The 19626-nt window shown below is 41.7% G+C and overlaps 1 protein-coding gene across 7 annotated transcripts in view; it reads left to right on the top strand.

The window, feature by feature from the left end:
- The first annotated feature begins 2804 nt into the window (after positions 1-2804).
- The window catches only part of WWC3 (WWC family member 3), a 101552-nt gene continuing 84730 nt past the window's right edge, over positions 2805-19626 (top strand). For 5 of the 7 annotated variants that reach the window (XM_065073514.1, XM_065073505.1, XM_065073495.1 and 2 more), the window contains exon 1: positions 2960-3322. In XM_065073514.1, coding sequence (XP_064929586.1) covers positions 3114-3322 — 209 coding nt within the window. In that variant the 5' untranslated portion in view covers positions 2960-3113. Of the gene's footprint in view, positions 3323-19626 lie in introns of all 7 variants that reach the window. The other 2 variants (XM_065073481.1, XM_065073482.1) reach the window with 2 other exon arrangements.

Raw genomic sequence — 19626 nt, 5'->3', positions numbered from 1 at the left:
AGTCATTTTCTGGCTCTAAGCTGGAGCAATTTGCCAAAGTTAAGACAAGAATTTAGTTGAAGGGGTATGAGCTAAATGAAATGTTCCACATTCAGTCCCGTCATTTCTCCTCTTGCCCACTGCTGTGTTGAGCTCCCCACCTCCATTTGAAATCTTTTTGCTTCCTCCATGGTCAGTCCCACACTGCTTCTGCAACCTCTGTCCATAGGTTTCTTTATTTTTCTTCACTCTCTTTTGGGACTCTGGGGACCGATAAGGAAGAACCAGCCCATGTTGGAAGGCAATGCAGCACGTATCCACAGCAGGGCTAATTAGTCTTGATGCATTATTATAGCAACTTGGCTCTTCTGCTTCCAGGTATTATGAACTAGTCCAGTGTCTTGGTGTGGTGCTGTGCTGTACAGACGTGCTAAGGTAATTGCTGCAAGGACATTAAAAGCAATGAAGGGACAGTTGAGCTGTGGTGCGCAGAGGACAGGTGGTTTTGTTTGTTTGTTTGTTTTTTTAAACCAAACCAAACCAAAAAACAAACCAACCAACCAAGAGAATCCAATGTCCCAAAACATTGTTAATGTAGACCTGGGCCATTTGAGAATGTCTACCTCTGCTAAATCAAACCTCTGAAGATCTGGGAGACATACTCAAAATAATAGAAACCGCAACCACTGGAAAACAAAGGGTTCGTACCATGCCTTAGCTCTGCCCTCTTCGAAATATGCCTCAAAACCATCTGTAACACACAAGTGGCACCTTGTGCCTGGAGATACTGCTGAGCTCCTGGGACCACACAAGACAGTCTAACGTCCAGTGTCTGCTGAAGCAAGACCTCTGTTGAGATGAGCTGATCCAAATGTAAGCTGTTGTGCTTTTGAAGATCAGATCTACGACCTCCCATTTGCTAAGTTTTACACCTTTAACACATCTTTAATCTACTTCACCATTGCCTTCAGAGCATCATACACTGCTTTGCTTTCATCACTAAACCCACATGTTAGTCTTCTATGACACCTCACTTCTGACAACAGCCTTGGGAAGAAGACTCCAGTCTGTTATGAAACACAGGTAAAACGCCTGATTTGTCCTATTATCTGTACTGCCTCTCCTCATGCACTGCTCTGTCCTTTGATAACTAATGGTTTGGGGAAAGGGGGGGAATAAAAGAGAGAGAAACACCTAAGAAGTCAGGAGCAAAAGTCCTCTAATTACCTGCATTTATAACCACACTGCAGCAATTAATGTTCATGGAGCTATACCTATAAACCATGGATGCAATTGGAACATAATTGTAATTGCAATATAATCCCTGACAGGGTATTGCCAATTTTAGGGGGCTGAGTTAGGGTTGTTTGAGAATATATTGTTAACTTCATTTCTGGTTTTCAGAAGCTTGGCCTGCATTACCTTAACTATTTACAGATTTTCAAAGGTTTAGCTGAAGTAAGCGTCCTGGGGAGGCATGGCGTACCACAGGCTACCTTTAAGTTTTGGGGAATTTAATTCTAGGTGATGGCTGGAACTCTATATCACAGTGTCCAGCAGACTCAAGTCAAATCAGACACAGCTTCTTCCACCTCTACAGGATGAAGTTAAGGGATCAGGTTGAGTTATCAAGCGAGTTGGGTGTATAATTTTCTACCATCCATTATTCAAGCATCGACAGAGCATGATCGCTCCAACTTGTGTTATCATCAACACCTCTCTTCCACCATCATTCCTGGTTCTCCAGCAGACCTCTGTCCCTTCCCCACACGCCTATGCACATCCAGACCACCCAGCACCCCTGAGGCTTTTCAGATTGGCACCGTGGGACATATGACCCAGAGATGGCCAGGCATGGCTCTCCTTTTCCTCCACAGAATCACAGGATGTTAGGGATTGGGAGGGACCTCGAAAGATCATCTAGTCCAATCCCCCTGACAGAGCAGGAACGCTTAGATGAGGTTACACAGGAACGTGTCCAGGCGGGTTTTGAATGTCTCCAGAGTAGGAGACTCCACAACCTCCCTGGGCAGCCTGTTCCAGTGCTCTGTCACCCTCACTGTGGAGAAGTTTCCTCTCATATTTAAGTGGAACCTTTTGTGTTCCAGTTTGTACGCATTACCCCTTGTCCTACCATTGTTTGTCACTGAGAAGAGCCTGGCTCCATCCTTGTGACACTCACCCTTTATCTATTTATAAACATTAAAGAGGTCGCCCCTCAGTCTCCTCTTCTCCAAGCTAAAGAGACCCAGCTCCCTCAGCCTTTCTTCATAAGGGAGATGCTTCACGCCATCACCTTTGTGGCTCTGCACTGGACTCTTTCAAGCAGTCCCCTGTCCTTCTTGAACTGAGGGGCCTAGAACTGGACACATTATGCTCTCCGGCCCGCAACAGGCCGTGGCAAAGCACAGGCCCCAGGGCGGGACTGGACAGGTCCCGGTGGCGCCTCCGCCACCTTTCCCCGGCCCGGGCCCAGGCCGGGCGGCTGCCGCTCTCTCTGCGCAGCCGACGTGTCTGGGTTTGGGCCCGGCTTCCGCGGCACGGGGTGCGGCCGCCCGGCCGGGCCCCGCCGGTTCCCTCCACCCCCACAGGCCGAGCTGGGCCGGGAGAAGGGGCGGGGGGCTCCTCCTGCCCCAGTCCCTTTCCTCGGCCCGGCGCGGCCCGGCCCAGCCCTCCGCGGCGTGGGAACAGTCGGGCGGGGCGGAGGCGGGGGCCGGGCCCTGGCGGAGGGAGGGAGAGAAGATGGCCGGGGCAGGCGCCGGGCGGGAGCGGTGGGAGGCGACGGCGGGGCGCTGCTGAGCGGCGGGGCGGGGGCGCTCGGGCCGGCGGGCCGAGCTCGGGGGCTGGGAGCCGCGGCGGCGCGGGGCAGGTCCCGGGCGGGGTTAGGAAGCGCGGCGGGGCTGGTCCCGGCGCGGAGCGGGGCTGGCGCGGGGGAGGATGAGCCCGGCGCGGCGCAGCCGGAGCCACCCGAGTCCCGCTCCCTGCGGGGCCGCCTGTTAGTGCTGGAGGAGGAGGAAGAGGAGGAGGCGGCGGGCGGCCGCAGCCCGGGCGGGACGGGAGCTGCCGCGGCGGCGGCAGCGGGCGGGGAGCGGGTTTCGGCCGGAGCTGGGCGGCGGCCCGGCGGCGGAGCGGCCATGCCGTGGTTGAGCGGCGGTCGTCGTCGTCGGCAGCAGCAAGTGGCGGCGGGACAGGGCGGCGGGCCGCCGGCGGGCGGGCAGCGGGGCCGGGAGAGCTCGGAGCTACCGCTGCCCGCCGGCTGGGAGGAAGCGAGGGACTTCGACGGGCGAGTCTTTTACATCGACCATAACACCCGGCAGACCTCGTGGATCGATCCCCGGGACAGGTAAGGGGCGGGAGCCGCCGGCGGACGCGGGAGATCCTCCGGGGAAGGAGGGCCCGAGCACGGTTCCCGGCTGCCGAGGGGGAGAGGGCGCGGGGAGAAGGGGACAGGGAGGCCTCTCCGTCCCCCTCGGCGGCCGGGCCGGGCCCGTCGGCGACATTTTCCCTCCTCCGTCCGTGCCGCGGGCAGGGTGTGGACGGCGGTGCCGCTGTCGGCGGGGCGCTCCGCTCCGTCTCGCCTCGCTTGGCCCCGGGGGCGGGAAGACGGGCCGGGGGGCCTTGTCACACCGGCCCTCCTCGGCTGGTGCGTGTGGAGACCTGGGGAGCAGCCCCTACCCTAGCGGCGGATGAGTTTTCACGCCGGTGTTAATGTTAAATTAGATCAAAAAAACCCAGGGAATTAAGGCGCCTTTTTTTCTTTTCCCCGTGGTGGGTGCTCAAACCAAGCGTTGTCTCGGTGTGGGAGGAAGATGCGGCGCACAGGACCATAGTGCCTCTGTTTGTGCTCCTCGAACGCTGTTCTAGCCCTGCTGCAGCCGGCTGGCTTGGCCATCCTGATTTATTAGCCGGGCTGAACTAATTGGCAGCAGCAGGCTGGAGGCATGCTGGAGTAATTTGGTAGATTACCTCCTCATAAAAGATAACGCTGCGTGGAGGTAAGCAAACCGGTAAATTCCTGCAGTTAATTTGACAAATATGCGGTCTGCTACAAATTACTTGTCTGCTGCGTTGTTTCGGGATCGCGTTTTCACGTCTCGGGCCTGGCGGTGCGTGGTAAGATTGGATTAGGCCTTTTCGTTTTAATTAGAGTAAATAAATAGAGACAGGGTTTACATATTTCAGTGGACTGGCGTTATAAGCAATATTTAAGCATTGTAGCTTAAAACTGGTGGGAACGTGGACTAGTTGCAGCGGGTGCTGCCTGGTAAATGAGCCTCACTTGGAAGCGTTCGCCTAAAAATTTCCATGCGGAGTTAGCGAACACAAGTGTCAGTATTGTAGGTGTCTGCAAAATAAGAAACATATGTCTCGCTGTATACTTTTCTATGTTAAACAATGTTTTTATAGTAAGTGAAAGTTGGACAAGGACAGTTTGAACCTCAGCCAGAGCTACCTTGCCAGAAGTATGCCTGGAATGTTAAGCAGGCCACAGAAACATTTAAGCATAGTCTGGGTTAAAGACTGTAGTAATTTGAGCGATTCCTGCAGTCTTGCACAAAGATACATAACTGTTTAAATAGCCTAAATATTTGCCTACCAGATCAGGATCTTTTTGTCCCATTATTTAGATGTAAGTATGCATGCATGTATTTTTTTGCTGAGGCATCAAATATTTGTTAGTATCCTTTAGCACATTTTTTTACAGCATGTATATGCACTTTAATGTTCGCTTAGGTTTTAAATGTAACCAATAGCATAACGTGTCTGTGGCTTCTCTGCATGTCATCCTTTCCATTAAATTTCAGAGGGTATGTGGCTTTCTCTTCTGAAATATCTTTCATACAAACAATGATGGAAAAGATTTAGCCATTTACTGCAGTGTTTAAATTTGGTTACAACTCATATAGTTTTACTAAAGTTATTATTTCATGTTTTGAAGAAAGAATGGAAGTGCCACGTGATGCTTGAAAATTTGTCTAAATGTTACACACCAGTATTTAAACTTAGTTTTATGTTTTGGATTGGGTAAGAACAGGCTGTAGAGCAGAGACTGAGGCATTTACATTGGGGCAGATAGAAAAGATGTGATGTTTTCATGAGCATGTATCAGTACTTGCTACAGAATTCAAGTAGCAGGAGCTGGTTTTATGATTGCAGAGTTAACCTCTGGTTGAGAAATAACTGCTGCTACTTTAGTGGGATGTCTGTGTTCTTCTGCATAGCAGAAAATGACCAGACTTTTTGTTTCTCCTTGCAGCTATTCACATTCCCGTGGGCAGCAGCGAAGTAGGAAGGGATCAGATTAGTTGTGTTCTGCCAAAGTTTGGGAAAGGAAGGTCAGAGCACGAGGGAAATGCTACTGAAGCTGCATTTTTGCAAACAGAAGTTGAAAAAGTGAAGGGCGGAATATCTTGTATTACTTGTACCACATGTACCTCAGCATTTTGAGTTTGGCATACACCAACAGAGATCAGCCCCCCCTTTTCTGTGTTTGAGTGGTTTTGTTTCTATCCGGGAGGAACTGGACAAAACTACAGGACTTCAGGCCATGTTGCACTTGATCAGGGCTCTGAGAATCAGCACCTCCAAGCTCTCCTATGGGCAGTAGTCTCATAAGCGTCCCCACAAGCTCCTCTTTCCCTGTAGCAGGCACGTAGTAGTTTGTTTTTCTTTTCAGCATTCCCCTTGAGATTTCTGAGCCTTTTGTATAGTTTGGTTAATGAATTTAATTTGAAGCAGTTATTTGATTTTTAAAAAACAAAAACACCCCCTCCTCCCCCCAAATTTCCTGCACTGCCCCCTCCCACCCATTTTTCCCTTTGAAGCCAAGAAGAGACGGGAGTATTAATTGGAGAAGTTGAGAAAGGAGAAATGTGTTCTATGGAGGATTTTGGCGTTTGGGAAAGAGAAGGCGATGAGGGCAAGTGAGGTTAGTCAAAATAATACAGATTGAGAGGGGAAAAAGGATTCAGAATTGGATACCTTGTGATTTCTATGGTAAGAAAAAGTGGAACAAATTAAGAAAAAAGGGAGAAGAGTGACAAAATGAGCAGATTTGAGAAGCATCTTTGGTGTCAAATCAGTGGATAGGCTGGGGAAGATACCGTGTTGATCTATGTGAATTGTGTGTGATGAATAGATTGCGGACACTTGCCTAGCAAATCCTGTAGATCTCAGAATGCAGTCACTCAGTGCACATTTTCATCTTGCAGCAGTAGCTGTCTTTTATCTTAATAGACTAATTTCTTCAAGGCAGTGAACTGCCTTTTTATCTTGTGTTTGCACAGTACCTGTTACATTGAGATTCTGGTCAATACCTGGGGATTGTAAATGATCTTATAAAAGTTTGACTATGTTTGTGGTTGACATTGATGATCCTCATGGCACCAAGGATCTTACTACTGTTGCGATTTGTTACGATACTGTGTTTTCAAGTGATTAGAGCTTAACCTAAACTGTTTGAGTTTGGCAAAAGATTTCCAAGCTGGTGTGTCTTGTTAGAGTTGTTGTATGTGGAAGCTTCAACTAAAATAGAGGGTTGTGTTTTTGAACAACTCTAGAGGACAGGGAATACTTCCTTCAGCTTCTTAATGTGAGTTGTCTTGTTTGTTTGAGGTTTTAAGTCATCTTGTTTTGGAGTGGGAGGATTTTAAACTTTCAAGGTGTAGTGGTTTTGCATGGAGAAATCATCCATTTGGGTCAATTTGAGAGGTTTTGAAAAATCAGTATGGGCTGGGTAAAGACTTAGATTTTAACAGCTGTATTTGCAAAAACTTCCCTGCAAGCTGAACTGCTGGTACATTAATTGAAATCGGGGAGTTTTCCTGTCCTGTGTCCTCATCAGCATCTTATTTCTGAGACCTAAAAGCTGCTTAATTTAAGCATAGGAGAAAAACCTTGGCCTTGTACAGAAGGTGTGTTGGAACAAGTGGGGTTGGTATTGGCAGTTGACAGAGGGGGGCAAATTTCGGTAATTTGTGGAAAGCAAAGCAATTGGAGTTTGGGGGCAGGGAGAAAGAGGATGGCACCTGAAGCCTGGGAAGAAAAAAGTAGGGGAACTGGACTGAAAACCAGTAGGGCAGGGAAAAACAGGTAAGAAGAAACCAGTCTGGTGAGGGTTCAGGTTGTGAGGATGTCAGCTCTTTTCTTGGCTGTACAGGGAACCCTGAGGGAAAAGAAGGAGCGCTGAGTTCGGATGAGGAGTCTTCAGAGTCGGAAAACATGCATGCAAGGCAGCATGGACAGTTTAGGTGAAGAAGGGAAGATAGTTGGAAGGTGAAATATAAGAATGGTGTGTGAAATATGAGGATGGGGGGCAGAAAGTGTAAGATGTGCTGGGAAAGGAGACGGATGAAAAATCAGAATTTTAGCCATTGGAAAGAAGCAGGAAAGGCTAATGGATTTGGAACAAGGAGTCAGTCTGAGAAAGTCATTGAACAAATATCAGTGTTGTTAGGGGTGCAGAGTTGAAATGCTTGAGTGAATAATGGGCAGAAAAGTCCAGAAGTGGTAGGGTATTTTTGCTGAACTGTTTCAGGACTCCTGATTCTCGTAATTTATTTGCTTTTAGCAAATGTCTGTAATTACACAGTTTTCCTCTTCTCTCTGTGGGGCAGGACAAAGACAGTCCATTACTACTATTGTTTCCTCTGTTACAGCAAGTGGCCGAGTGACATGTTCAAATCCACATGCCGGTGTGATACTGCGCAATATGATTTTTCTTTCCCCACTTAGGTTTTATAAAGGAATAGAAGACTGCAAGTAAGAAGCTTAAATCAAAAGAATATTCATGTCAGATATTCAAAGCTAGAAGATTCCAGACTTAAGTTGCTTAACTAGTTCTTGTTTTGTATTAAGAGAGCATTTTTGTGACAAATAACTTTTTCATGTGTTTTTTTGCCTTATTTCGTACATGGAGAGGAGCATCTGTGAGGCTAGATCAGAGGGCTGTGAAGTGGATGAGAATTACTTCTGAAGTTTTTTGCTGAAATTGGAATATGTTCCTCTCTCTAGTGAGGGAAAGGATCTTTTGGCAGACGAGTGCATGAAATGGTTGGAAAGGTAGTAGTCTTCTTCGCCAAGATAAGATAATATCTCCTGGAGTGTTGGAATGTATCTGTCCAGAAGACAATCAGAAGCAGCATTTAAGTTTTTTCACAAATGTAATTTTTCTGGGCCTAGCATAAACCCCTGCCCAGAGAGTCACGGTGTCACTGAGTATTAGAATTCAAAATGCTTGTATTCCAAAGCATCAGAAAGATGAAGGCAACAGAATAGTTAGTACCAGTGTAGTTTTTGAAAGTTTGCTTCAAGCTCCTATGTGTTTTCTGACTCTTCACATCTACTGCCTTTTTGTTGTATTTAGATTATCAACTGTGTTAACACACAATTATGTTTTGAACTAATTATTTTTGTGGAATGGGAAAACAAAGTGATTGCTGATCATTTTTTTTTTTTTAATATTCCCTCTGAAAACATTGCGACAGCTGGACAGATTTAAATCACATACTTTAGTTAACTGTGATGCAGACTATTAATGTAAAACATAAAATGTAACCTATAGGGTACAGAAATGTGTTTTTTGAAGTGATGCTTTGAAAATGTTTAAGGAGGAGCAAAACTGCTGAAGTACTATTTGGTTGTGATTTTCTAAGTTGGCTTTGTAGGCTGTCAGTGCCAAGCTCGCAAGAGAAGGAGAAAAATCAGTGAGTATGAGTCTAGAATATATGCTCGCTTACGCAAGCGAAAGAGCTGAATTTATTCAGTCCAAGAGGTGTTTGAGTACTGCTCATTTAGAGATGATATCAGAGACTATAGAGCTTTTTTGTGTAGTAGATTTCCAGTATCTGATAGTCAGAAGTTGAAACTAGAAATATGTTTTTAATGTGAGTGATATTAAATGTTGGAGTAGTTTTTGCACTCCTTTAGCTCTCAAGATAAATTATCTAATTTTTATTTTCCTGATTTAAATCAGCTAGTGCTTTAAGTCCAATTGTGTATGACCATCTATTTTTACTGGCTCCATTGCTTGATGCATCACTTGACCCACACATAATATATATGTATAGCTGAATATATCTACTAAGAATTGGCAGAGTAGCCATCCTTTCATTAGGAAGTGAACAACTTCTCTGTCTGGTTGTTTCTCTTAACAGAACAAGGAAAAAATCCAATTTATCCCATCACTTGAGGCATCTGGGTCCTTGCAGTTGGATCATTTGTTCACCTGAAGTGAGCAGTAAATACCGTGGACTTGATAGAACTTATATTGAAAACATTGCGTATAAAGTGGGACCTGAGGTCCAGATGTTTTGCATTTTCTGTGCGAATGTCAAGCCTGGATGCAGCCACAGCGTGGATGGGAAAGCTGTGCAGCTGTGTGACTGCTGTCCTGGCATGTGACTGGGAATACATGCTGTAGCACATGGGCTTGAGAAAGGGCTGTGGTGTCCTAAGCCTTCCTGAGCAATCTGCACAGATTTATACTTCAGTTCTTGTTCAGAATAATTCAGTAACAATTATAAAGGCATGCTGTAGGTGACATTTGTTTTTGAAGTTTCACATATCTATATGTGCCATCATAAATCTACTTCTCTGCCTTTCAGAAGGAACGTACATTCTTTTTTTTTTTTGCTTCTCTTTGCTCCATCCTGACTGGTAGGTCTTCAAACAGACAGATATTTAACTTTATATTGTGTCCAAATTCCATTAAAGTGTTTATGATTAAAAATGAATGTAGGCACAGACATCCTGGAATTAATGTTACTTGGTATTAGGTATATTTTGTGAGCTGAGTCTTTTGATTGATAGATTGTGATAACAAGTAAATGTTAAACATCTCATTCATGGTAAATAATTTGAATTTATTGATTTTTTTTTTATTTTTTTTTTTTTTTTTTTTGCGCCTTGATCTCAACTCTCTGATGTAAATGTTTTTTAAAAAGTAGCTTTTAATTTCTTGACAGATTTATGTTGCCTGGAAAAAAGCAATGCCTGTAGGAAGGGAGCATTCACATTTTCATGTAATTCAACATTGTTAAAAATGAGTGCTACATCTACAGTCATTGAGGATTATAAATGCTTTTAGTATTTTTTCCAGTGTCTCAAAAAATAGAGGTGGGAGGTTTTCCTTATAGTACAATGACAGTGAATTATGGTTTATGTAATTGTTTTTTACTGGTTAAAATACATATCCTTTGAAAATCTAACTTAGGTAGCATTAAACTGCAAGACCTAATGCATGTGTGCTAAAGCATCAAAACAAGTATTGAGCCACAGTAACCTCATCAACAAAACCCGTTAAGCTTCTTAACATTTTGTTAAAGTGTTTTTTTTGTGTGTGCGTGTGTAGTTTTCATCTTGAAATGGAAGTATTTTCAGCAATTAGATGAGGAATGCAGACACCTGCCCTGTTGTATTTGTGTGCATGCTAGAAAGGACTAAATCAGCACGTGTGACTTCAGCAGGTTACAGAAATGCGATGGCTGATGTTATGAGGGCTTTTTCTTGAAGGGTTCTGTGAAATGGTATTGGCTGCCTCACATATGAGTTGGATCTTATAAACTGAGAAACTGCGATCTGTTGGGTGTTATCAGTGCTCAAAACGGTTGGAGAAGGTAATTTTCTATTCATTGTTTGTATAAATCAATGTATATCTGAGTCAGTATAGGCCTGATGGTTGTGTTTATTGTCATTAACAGCATCAAGCACTGTTAAAAGAATATTGGGCATTTGCATTAACATATTTTCTAAAGGTTGTTGGGGGAGAAGTGTCTCATCTATTATCTGCATGTGTGAGAATGCAAGATTGGAAATGTCACAAGGCTAGGGCTGGGTGTTAAGTTCTGTTGTGTGGAGAAAAAAAATCCTATTTAAGCTTGAATTCTAGTGATAAGTTTAGTTTGACAGTGACATCACCATGCAAAAAAATGACTTGTAGGCAATAAAGAAGAAAAAAATAGAAACTTATCTATAGCAAAGTCCTGTTAATAAGCTTCCCAGCGGTGCCTGCTGAGTGTAATGTTGGTTTATATTTTTGTGTTGTTTACCAAAAGGTAGAGCTTTGTAAAATTGTATGTGAGGCCAAACAGAAGTATTTAGTTGATATTTTTGTGAAACAAAGTAAGATTAATGCTTTTTCTGCCTACAGTTAAAAATAGAACTTCCTGCATGTCTTATCGGCTGCAGATGTGACAGTTCACATTCACCAGCAAAGCCAGCCAGTATTGCAGCTTTTAACTAATCTTCAACTGGTTTCTGGTTCAAATAAGCTAGCTAAAGATGACATGCTCTAGGTACTTGATAGACTGAGAGAGTTGAGGTTGTTCAGCCTGGGGAAGAGAAGGCTCTGGGGAGACCGTATTGTGGCCTTTCAGCACTTAAAAGGGGCCTATAAGAAAGATGGGGACAGACTTTTTAGCAGGGCCTGTCATAACAGGACAAGGGGTAATGGTTTTGAACTATAGGAAGGGAGATTCAGGCTAGATGTGAGGAAGAAATTTTTTACACTGAGGGTGGTGAAACACTGGCCCAGGTTGCCCAGAGAGGTGGAGGATGCCCCATCCCTGGAGACATTCCAGGCCAGGCTGAATGGGGCTCTGAGCAACCTGATCTAGTTGAAGATGTCCCTGCTCATTGCAGGGGTTGGACTAGATGAGCTTTGAAGGTCCCTTCCAACCCAAATTATTTCATGGTTCTACTTTTCCTACTTCCATGGCTGCCATGGCAGGGCAGTATGCATGCTCAGTGAGGTTTTGCAGTGCAGCATCCTTGAGTTACTGGTGACCTGCTGCCAAAAGCATCAGTGTCCTCCATGCCAGCCACGTGGTTTCACCCCTCTCTTGCACCGGTGCTGGTGCTTATCTGACTTGACAGTAAGATGGACTAGCAAAAAAACTTTGTGCAGTGTTTCATTTGTTTCTTTTTGGGGAGGGTAGTTTTCAACCGGTTTAGTTCCCTAAGCTGATTTAACCTTCAGGGCAGATGTCAATTAAGTGGCTTATGTCAATTAAGTTTAATAGAATAAGGAATTGGCTTAGGCAAAAGTGATGAGTCAGTTTAAAACCTTCTCTGAGTAAAGCCTCTTTGTGGACCGCAGTCCTGACTACTGATTTTTAAAATACCCCCAGAGTAAACCAACATATCTCTAAACAGGCTTCAACATAAGTTTAAAATGAAGGATTCACTTTTCAGATTTAAGATGGATGTGTAAAAGCCAACTGAAGTCAATAATATAGGTGTCAGAGTTAGTCTTTCAGTCAATAGCAGCACTGAAGTGGCTGTTAAGAAGTGAGAGGGCTACAAGCAACAGAACTGATAATGGGGACTGAGTTTGGGGTACCAGCAGCAGCTTGGGAACGCTCATGAAAGGTTTGGGGAAGTCAGTGATGAGCGTTGCCGTTGCTGGCGGGGAGCAAAGCTGGTGCATAAGGGGACTGGATGTAGGAGCAGACCAATTTCTTGAGAGTGTGTCGGCAGCACGGTACCTCAGAGCTGTGTGTGAGAGGGAACTGGGTATAACATCAGCTAGATGTGAGGAAGATCCTGACAGCAGAGCACCTCTGAGGAGGATCTTGGTGAGGTGTAGAAGCTTACTTCTTACTTGGAAAATGGCTTTGTCTCCAGTGTTTGGAGCTATAACTCATCAAAAGATTGTGGTAGTGTGACTGAGGAATTTTTTTAAGGGACCTGAATGGGTTAAGGTTGAAATTGCCATGTCGAAGAGGAGGAGGCTGTAATACTTAAATTAGATGAACAAGATTCTTGTCTGCTTATGGAAGGAGCAAAGAGTTTGGTGTTGCATTTTTGCTTTGCTGCCAATCCTAGCCCTATTTCATGGAGATAAATCTCTCAGTTCTTAACTAGTCATTAATGGCAAGGGAATGGAGGTATAGGCTTTGTTCTGCCATGCTACAAGGGTCTTGATAATTTCTTGATTCTGTTCCAGATAGGGAAATTAATTTGGACTTTGTGCAATTAGGGTGTGCTAAAAGCATGGCGAGACATGATCTGTCACTTTTAATGGCCCGTTGAGTCGTTTGAGTCAGCCATTTAATACAGCTAGCCTCCGAGCCAGGCTTGCTCTAGATATGTTGCATGATCAAACAAGCTGGAGTATTTCTCAGTTTGTTTCTCTGCCTGTCTTTTTGTGGGTGTTTGCTAGAGTAGGAAAGGCTCTTGCATCCAGTGATGAGCTTGGTGGTCTCTCTGTGGTTTGCAGGATGGAGGTGATTCTGTGCTGTGTTGTTAGCTCATTTGCTCTTTTGGCTGAAGGAGCTGATTACCATCAAGAGCTGAATTATTAAATATCAAAAACTGAGGGACTAGGTGTTGGTGTTTTTTTTTTTTTAATTTTTGTCTTCAAAGACTTCTATTTCAGTATGTGTAATTGGCAGTGGGACAAAAATAAAGTACAGTGATATCAACACCCTTGAACCAGCAACAGAGAATCAAAGCCTATCTGTCATAGCTTTCTGAAAGAGTTATTTTCAAGATGAAATATCTATGGAGAATCTTGTTGAAACTGTTTTGATTTGTATTATACTTAGGCTGAAGCTCTTTCACACACACAGTGGTTAGGATTCTTTATGGCAAAATGCAGAGTTTGGTACTAAAGCTGAAAACGCATAATATTTCAAAATTGATTTATTTAATTTTGCATTACAGTTTAAACAGCCAAAAATAAGACTTTTAAGAACTTTAATACACAACACATTATTAGAAAGAGTTGCTTATCTACGTTTGGGAAGGCTGCTGAAGTTCTACATAATTATCTAATACTGTAACATAAACAGTTTGTGACACTCTTGTCAAAGGAGAATACAGTCCAAAGTTACTTGACTTGAACAGCAATTCCATGCATGCTTGAAAGGGAATTTCAGAATAAAAAGTAAACTTTTTTTTTTTTTTTGGCAATGTAGGGTAATTATTAGATGGAGAAAGCATTGCATGTATTTGGAAATTACTGTTTAAACACTTGTGTGTCTTCTGCTTCCCCCAGATTACATCTTTTGGAGGAGAATAAGATTCACAGTATGAAAGATATGATATGGCACATAGGTAAAAATCCCCAAACCCCAAACTTCAGAAGAAGTTAACCACAAAACCTAAGAAAAATGGATGTAATGGCCATCATGGCTGTTGGATCATAGATCAATTTTAATAGCATCTGAATAGTCTCTAGCACTATAATTGTTGACTAACACAAATTATTGATGGTCATCAGGTTATGAGCTAGAGAAAGCATTACTAACCTCGCCTTTATATAATGAAAAAAAAAAAAATTGGAAATGCATGTTAAGACTGGAAATGCAATAGATAATTTGTCAAAATTCAATTAAAGAACATGCATATTTGTATTGCATATTCATATATGTATTTCCAACTGTATGTGTTGCACTGAGTGATGATATTAAAAAAAAAAAGGCATACGCTACCTTGTGTTGGTTTGCATTGTCTTATCTTTGCTTTTCTAGCAGCTCATAGTTTATTCAAGGGAAAACCTAGTGGTGCTCTGGTGGTTGTGGTGTACTGAGATTTGTGATAAATAGGCACCATGTGCTCAAGGCTCTGCACAGGCATTTGAATTTCACTTCTGTGTCTAATGTAGCTGTTTAGTTGGGCCAATTAAATTAAAGAATTATTTGTTTAGAAAAAAGTTAGTAGTACCAGCTTGCAGAACAGATGGTTAAAAATGCTGTCTTTTGAAATGATGGTATAATTTCTCCCGTGTCTCGAGATTCCTTTGAGTAATCAAATACAGTCCTTCCCTAAATACACTTACATGTGTGAGCTTCCAGTTTCTTCCTTTGACAATGCTTCAGTGAATTCTTCTTTTAGGAGTACTGTGATAATTGATTGTAACCTACTTTTTAACTGCAGTTTGATTTTGATGCTTCTGTCTTGTCTGTATGGCAAAAGACATACTTTTGAGTAAATCTCCATGTTTCACAGAGGCTTTAAAAAGTGATTTTCCTGAAAAGGAAAGCAAAAGCATTTTAGTTAAAAATGGTCAATTGTTTTTGGATTGGCTTTATTTTGCATCTGAACTGGTTAGCCATAAATTTGTGTTGGCTTTAGGGGAACTTTGGGAGTAAAACTCGTGTCATCAAGAAGAAGAACTGTTGTGAAATGTTTTTGATTTCACACAGTTCTCAGCCCTTGGAGACTGCAGCTTAATGCACACATGGTACAGTATTTTAATGTACTTGTTTATAGTCAGGACCTCAGAAAGAAGCCACTCTCTTGTTAACGTGTGTTAATAAAAAGTAGCTACAACAAATTTATATAGGAGTCAAAGAAATAATAGATTTCTTAAGCCTTTTGCCTTAGTGGAGGGGAGTGTGGACACAGGCAGAATGAGAGATTTTAGGGCTTGGCCTGATCCTTCCTTTCATGTCGTTTGTATTTAGTTTTCTCTGCACTTTGAGAGTCTTGTGTACTGATTCAGCTGAACTACTACTTGATTTCTTGTAACACCATGTAATGCACTGAATTTAAGAAGCATTTTCTTTGATCTTAATGAATGGGTAGTTTCAGCTAAGTTCCTCTGAATTGATCTCCAGTGTGGAGTACGGTAACTGTTCTTGAAGTGTGTTAGTTAAGTGCCTTCTATTGAGGAAGAAGATGACGTTGAGGGAAAAAATTAACTGGTAAACCCTTCATGCTTAAGTAATATCAGAGTTGTAGGTTGGGATTTTATTGTTTTGTGTTTTTTAATAGGGTATAGCTACATTTTTTCCCCCAAGTAATAGCAAAATAAGCCCTTTATTTTTTGCTTTAAAAAGAAAAACTTTAGCTTATGTGTGGAGTAAAATGTCAAGATGTTAATGACGAGTCTGACTCTTGGATTCTGATTGGTGGGACTACCAAGATACTGTAGTTTCAGTTCCAGGATTTTTTTTTCTTATTGTGAAGTAAGCTGATTTGTGAATTCCTGTTTGTCTTTTTTTAAGTAGTTTCTATATGTGCTTATATGAAGTTTTAGAGAAGTGTTACAAATTTCTTCAGTTAAACATGACATAAGTCTTTCAGGCAAAAAGTCCTTTTAGTCCACGACCAGGTATCCAAACACAAACATATAGGAAGGAATATCTGAATGTTTTGTACAATGTCATTTAATCATCTGGTATTTCAGCCAACTTACCATCTACAAGATTTCTTACACCTATAGCCTCAGTGCTTCTGTTGGTAAACATTATTCTGACTTTACAGTCTGGAAAGCTGGAGTTGAGAAATGCTTGCAGGTAATGATCTGTGGAAGATTTGCTGAACCATGATCAGTTGTGTTGTGTTTTACTGTTGTATTTTTTTATTTTTTTATTAAAAAAAGGAAAAAAAAAAGCACAATAGTGTTTCCTATCCTTTGCTGTGAATGTCAGCCAGAACCTCCTGATTATTTATACTAAATCTGTTCTCAGGCATTCAGGGGCATCCTAGGGAATCATCAGCTACCTTAATTTTTAATACATTTTCAGAAACAACTTGTGGGAATCTTGGCGCAAATTCTGATATCCCAACTTTTTCTCTTCTAGGAGTGTGTCATGTGTTTAGGAAAAAAAAAAAAGTCTTAAGCTTTCCCAGAAAGCCATCTAAAAAAAACTTGAACATTTTGTTGAGCTTAGGTATAAACCTGTTTTTATGCTAAGCCAGGTCACAGGATGTTTTTCTATGACCCAATAAAAGGCAATTCACCAGATGGTTTATATGATACAGATATATATATTTTAAACAAACAGTCATAAATTTTTTCACAGTATTTTGGGAATACGACTGACTAGATAAAGTTCCAGTGATTATGGAAAACAGTCAATTTTTGTAAACTTCTCCATTCCACTCAAGTATCAAGCACCTTGTATGTAGAGCTTGTTATAGGTACAGAGTGAACTCTTTTTCACCAGAGTATGCTGTAATATTGTGTTAGGTAATTGCTGGGAGTAATCTTGTAGATCTGTCCATGCCTGTTCAGAGCTTCTGTTCGGTAATAGGATGATGTAGCTGATCTTGTTCTCTGGACATCTGCCTGCTAGAAGTGAGCTGCGTCCACTCTTAGTTTCACAGTACCTGCTAAACAACTCTTAAGCTGATAATACACTTTCATTACTGTTGACTGGGACTCAGTTTGGATCCTTGAGTTGAAGACTTTCTCCTTTGTTGGTTTCTGACTTGTATGAAGCTTTTTGGCCATTACCCAATTCTTTCAGAAATAGCATCTGAAAGAGAATATTGCTAGTGTTTTTTCTTGTAATGGTTTACATGTAAGGGGTTTAGATTTTTTTTTTTTAAATCAATTATTTATTTATTTAAATACATCTGCATCATTTGATCCTTAAAACTTACTGCAATAAATTTCTGGAATATCTTCTGAATGCAATTATGTATTGCATGTGAACATCTGGGGTTTTTGAAGTCTTGCACATACGACTGTTTGCCTACCCTGTTCTTCAGGTACTTGTTTTAATCTTTCTGAAGTCAGTTGATAAATAATTTTTTTTTTTTTTTTTTTTACCTTAATCACAACCATAAGTTTATTTTCTTTACATTTACAATCTATTGAACATTTATAAAAGGCTTTTCTGTCCTCTTTAAAAAATAAATTACGCTGTGTCTAAAACTTCGGTTCCATTAGGAACACCCCAAAACTGTGGAGAGTTTCCTGGCTGTGGAAATTTTCTCTCTGCCTTTCAGTCCATGAATGGTGTGCTGTAAAAAGCAAGTCTTTTGAGATCATGTGTTAATTTTTCTGTCACTGGCCTTTTATGTATGTGCTCTAAAGCTTGTTTTTCAAAGTGGATGAAGATTTTAATACCTGTATCCAGACATTTTTAGGATGTTTCCTGTAAATTAAAAAAAAAAAAAAAAGTTTTTCTGAGATGTTCTAGAGATTAATATCCTCTTTACTGTGGTGGCTGTCTCAAATTAGGAATACATAGGTTTTTTTTCTCCCCATTACTGAAGATGGTCAGATGTCCAGAATTTTTCAGGAATAAATTCCAAATAGTTGATAGGGCACTTTGGTTAAAGAATTTCTGAGCATTTTAAGATACTATACCTGGTAGGATTTAAAGTACTTGAGTTCTGGTGGGGTTTAGGTTTTGAAGCTTTTTTAGCCTTTTTTTTTTAGGTGAGGGAAATCTGTGTTATGAATAGAAGGAGATTTTCCTTGAGTCCACATTCTACTCATTTTATATAGTGTCTGTTTGCTGGCAGAGGCATGCTTTTTTTTTTTTTTTACGGTAAAAATAGCTTGCAGCTTATTGAAAAACAAGGCAGACCTGTGCCTCAAAATCCGAATGAAACTGCTGCTTAGATGAGGCTCTAAAGAGGGCATTTATATGTTGTGGAATGAATGGCATGCCTGCGCTAACTCCTGCAGGCCGGCTATTTCCAAGGTATCAGCCAGAGCTGTATGTGCCGGTTGCTTCCCCCTTCAGACACGAAGGTTTCTTTCTTGGCGAGCTCCTGGCCCCAGTGGGTAAAACGGGGTGGAGGGGGGCAAGAAAAAAACGAGCGAGATAACTACATGTGTGTGTTTGCTTTTTATTTTCCACCCAAACTGTGATAGTTCATGGGCTCCTTGTGCTTCGTGAGCTGGCGTTGTTTTTCTAATCATTGTTCTTTGAACAGTGTAGTTAGGAATTTCCTGTTCACGTTTTACTACAATGGTTTGTTTAAAATGATAGACCACAGTCTTTTTCCTGACCTAAAACTAGATTAGCCTTGAATGTCGAAGAGAAGCTGGACAAATAAAGAGGAGAGACTGTATTTGCTTATGTCATGGAGAGAGGCCTTTTAACCATGGTCTCAGTTATATCAAATACCACAAGTCACGTTTCTTAAATATTTATTAAGAAAAATAAACATAGTAATTGTATGAACTGGCATGTCTCCAAATTCCTATCTCTTTGATTCTCATGAGTGAGTTGCTTTTAATCAGGAGAAATATTTTTAATCAAGACTCTGGTATCTACTGAACTACTAAATTCAGTGTTACCTCAGTTTTCTCCTCTCCCCTCCACCCCCCTGTTGTTACATTTATAAAATGCAACAAAATTAACCTCAGCAAAGTTCAAGTTATGAAAAACTATGAGGAAATACTCAAATTGGGAATTAAACTGCCTTTTCTCAAGGCATCTGGTGCCTGTGCTAAGGAAAAAGTTCCATGGTCTTCAGATGTATTGCCATGTTTGCTTTCAGATTTTGGGAAAAAAATATCTCCCAAGCCCAGCAGTCTTAGATGCACAAGGAACTGCAGCGTCCCTCTCATACAAGTTATGTTTATTTAGGACATGTTCGTTGTATAACACTGCTAATCTGTGTATGTAATGCATATCTGTATTGATCTGTACAGGTCTATCTGTACAGGTAATAAAGCAATTGATTTTTATCTGGGAAGAGATAAAATTTCAGTATTTAAACACAATATATGACCTCCTCTTTGGGTTTTTATTTTACAGAAAAATTCCTCTAACATGTATTGCTTTATGGTGTGGCGTGAAAGCTTTATCCAATTTTGGAGGGATGGCTTATTGACCTGCCAGAGTTGGCTACTGAGATCGTTACTGACAAGTGTCAAACACTTTATACCATGCTCTTGGGTATTTTTAATGCAAGAATGTATGTGAGAATGTGCATGTGAAATTCTGATAA

The sequence above is a fragment of the Columba livia genome, chromosome 1 (assembly GCF_036013475.1).
Source record: "Columba livia isolate bColLiv1 breed racing homer chromosome 1, bColLiv1.pat.W.v2, whole genome shotgun sequence".
Lineage (NCBI taxonomy): Eukaryota > Metazoa > Chordata > Aves > Columbiformes > Columbidae > Columba > Columba livia.
This window is presented reverse-complemented; position numbering and strand designations above follow the sequence as displayed.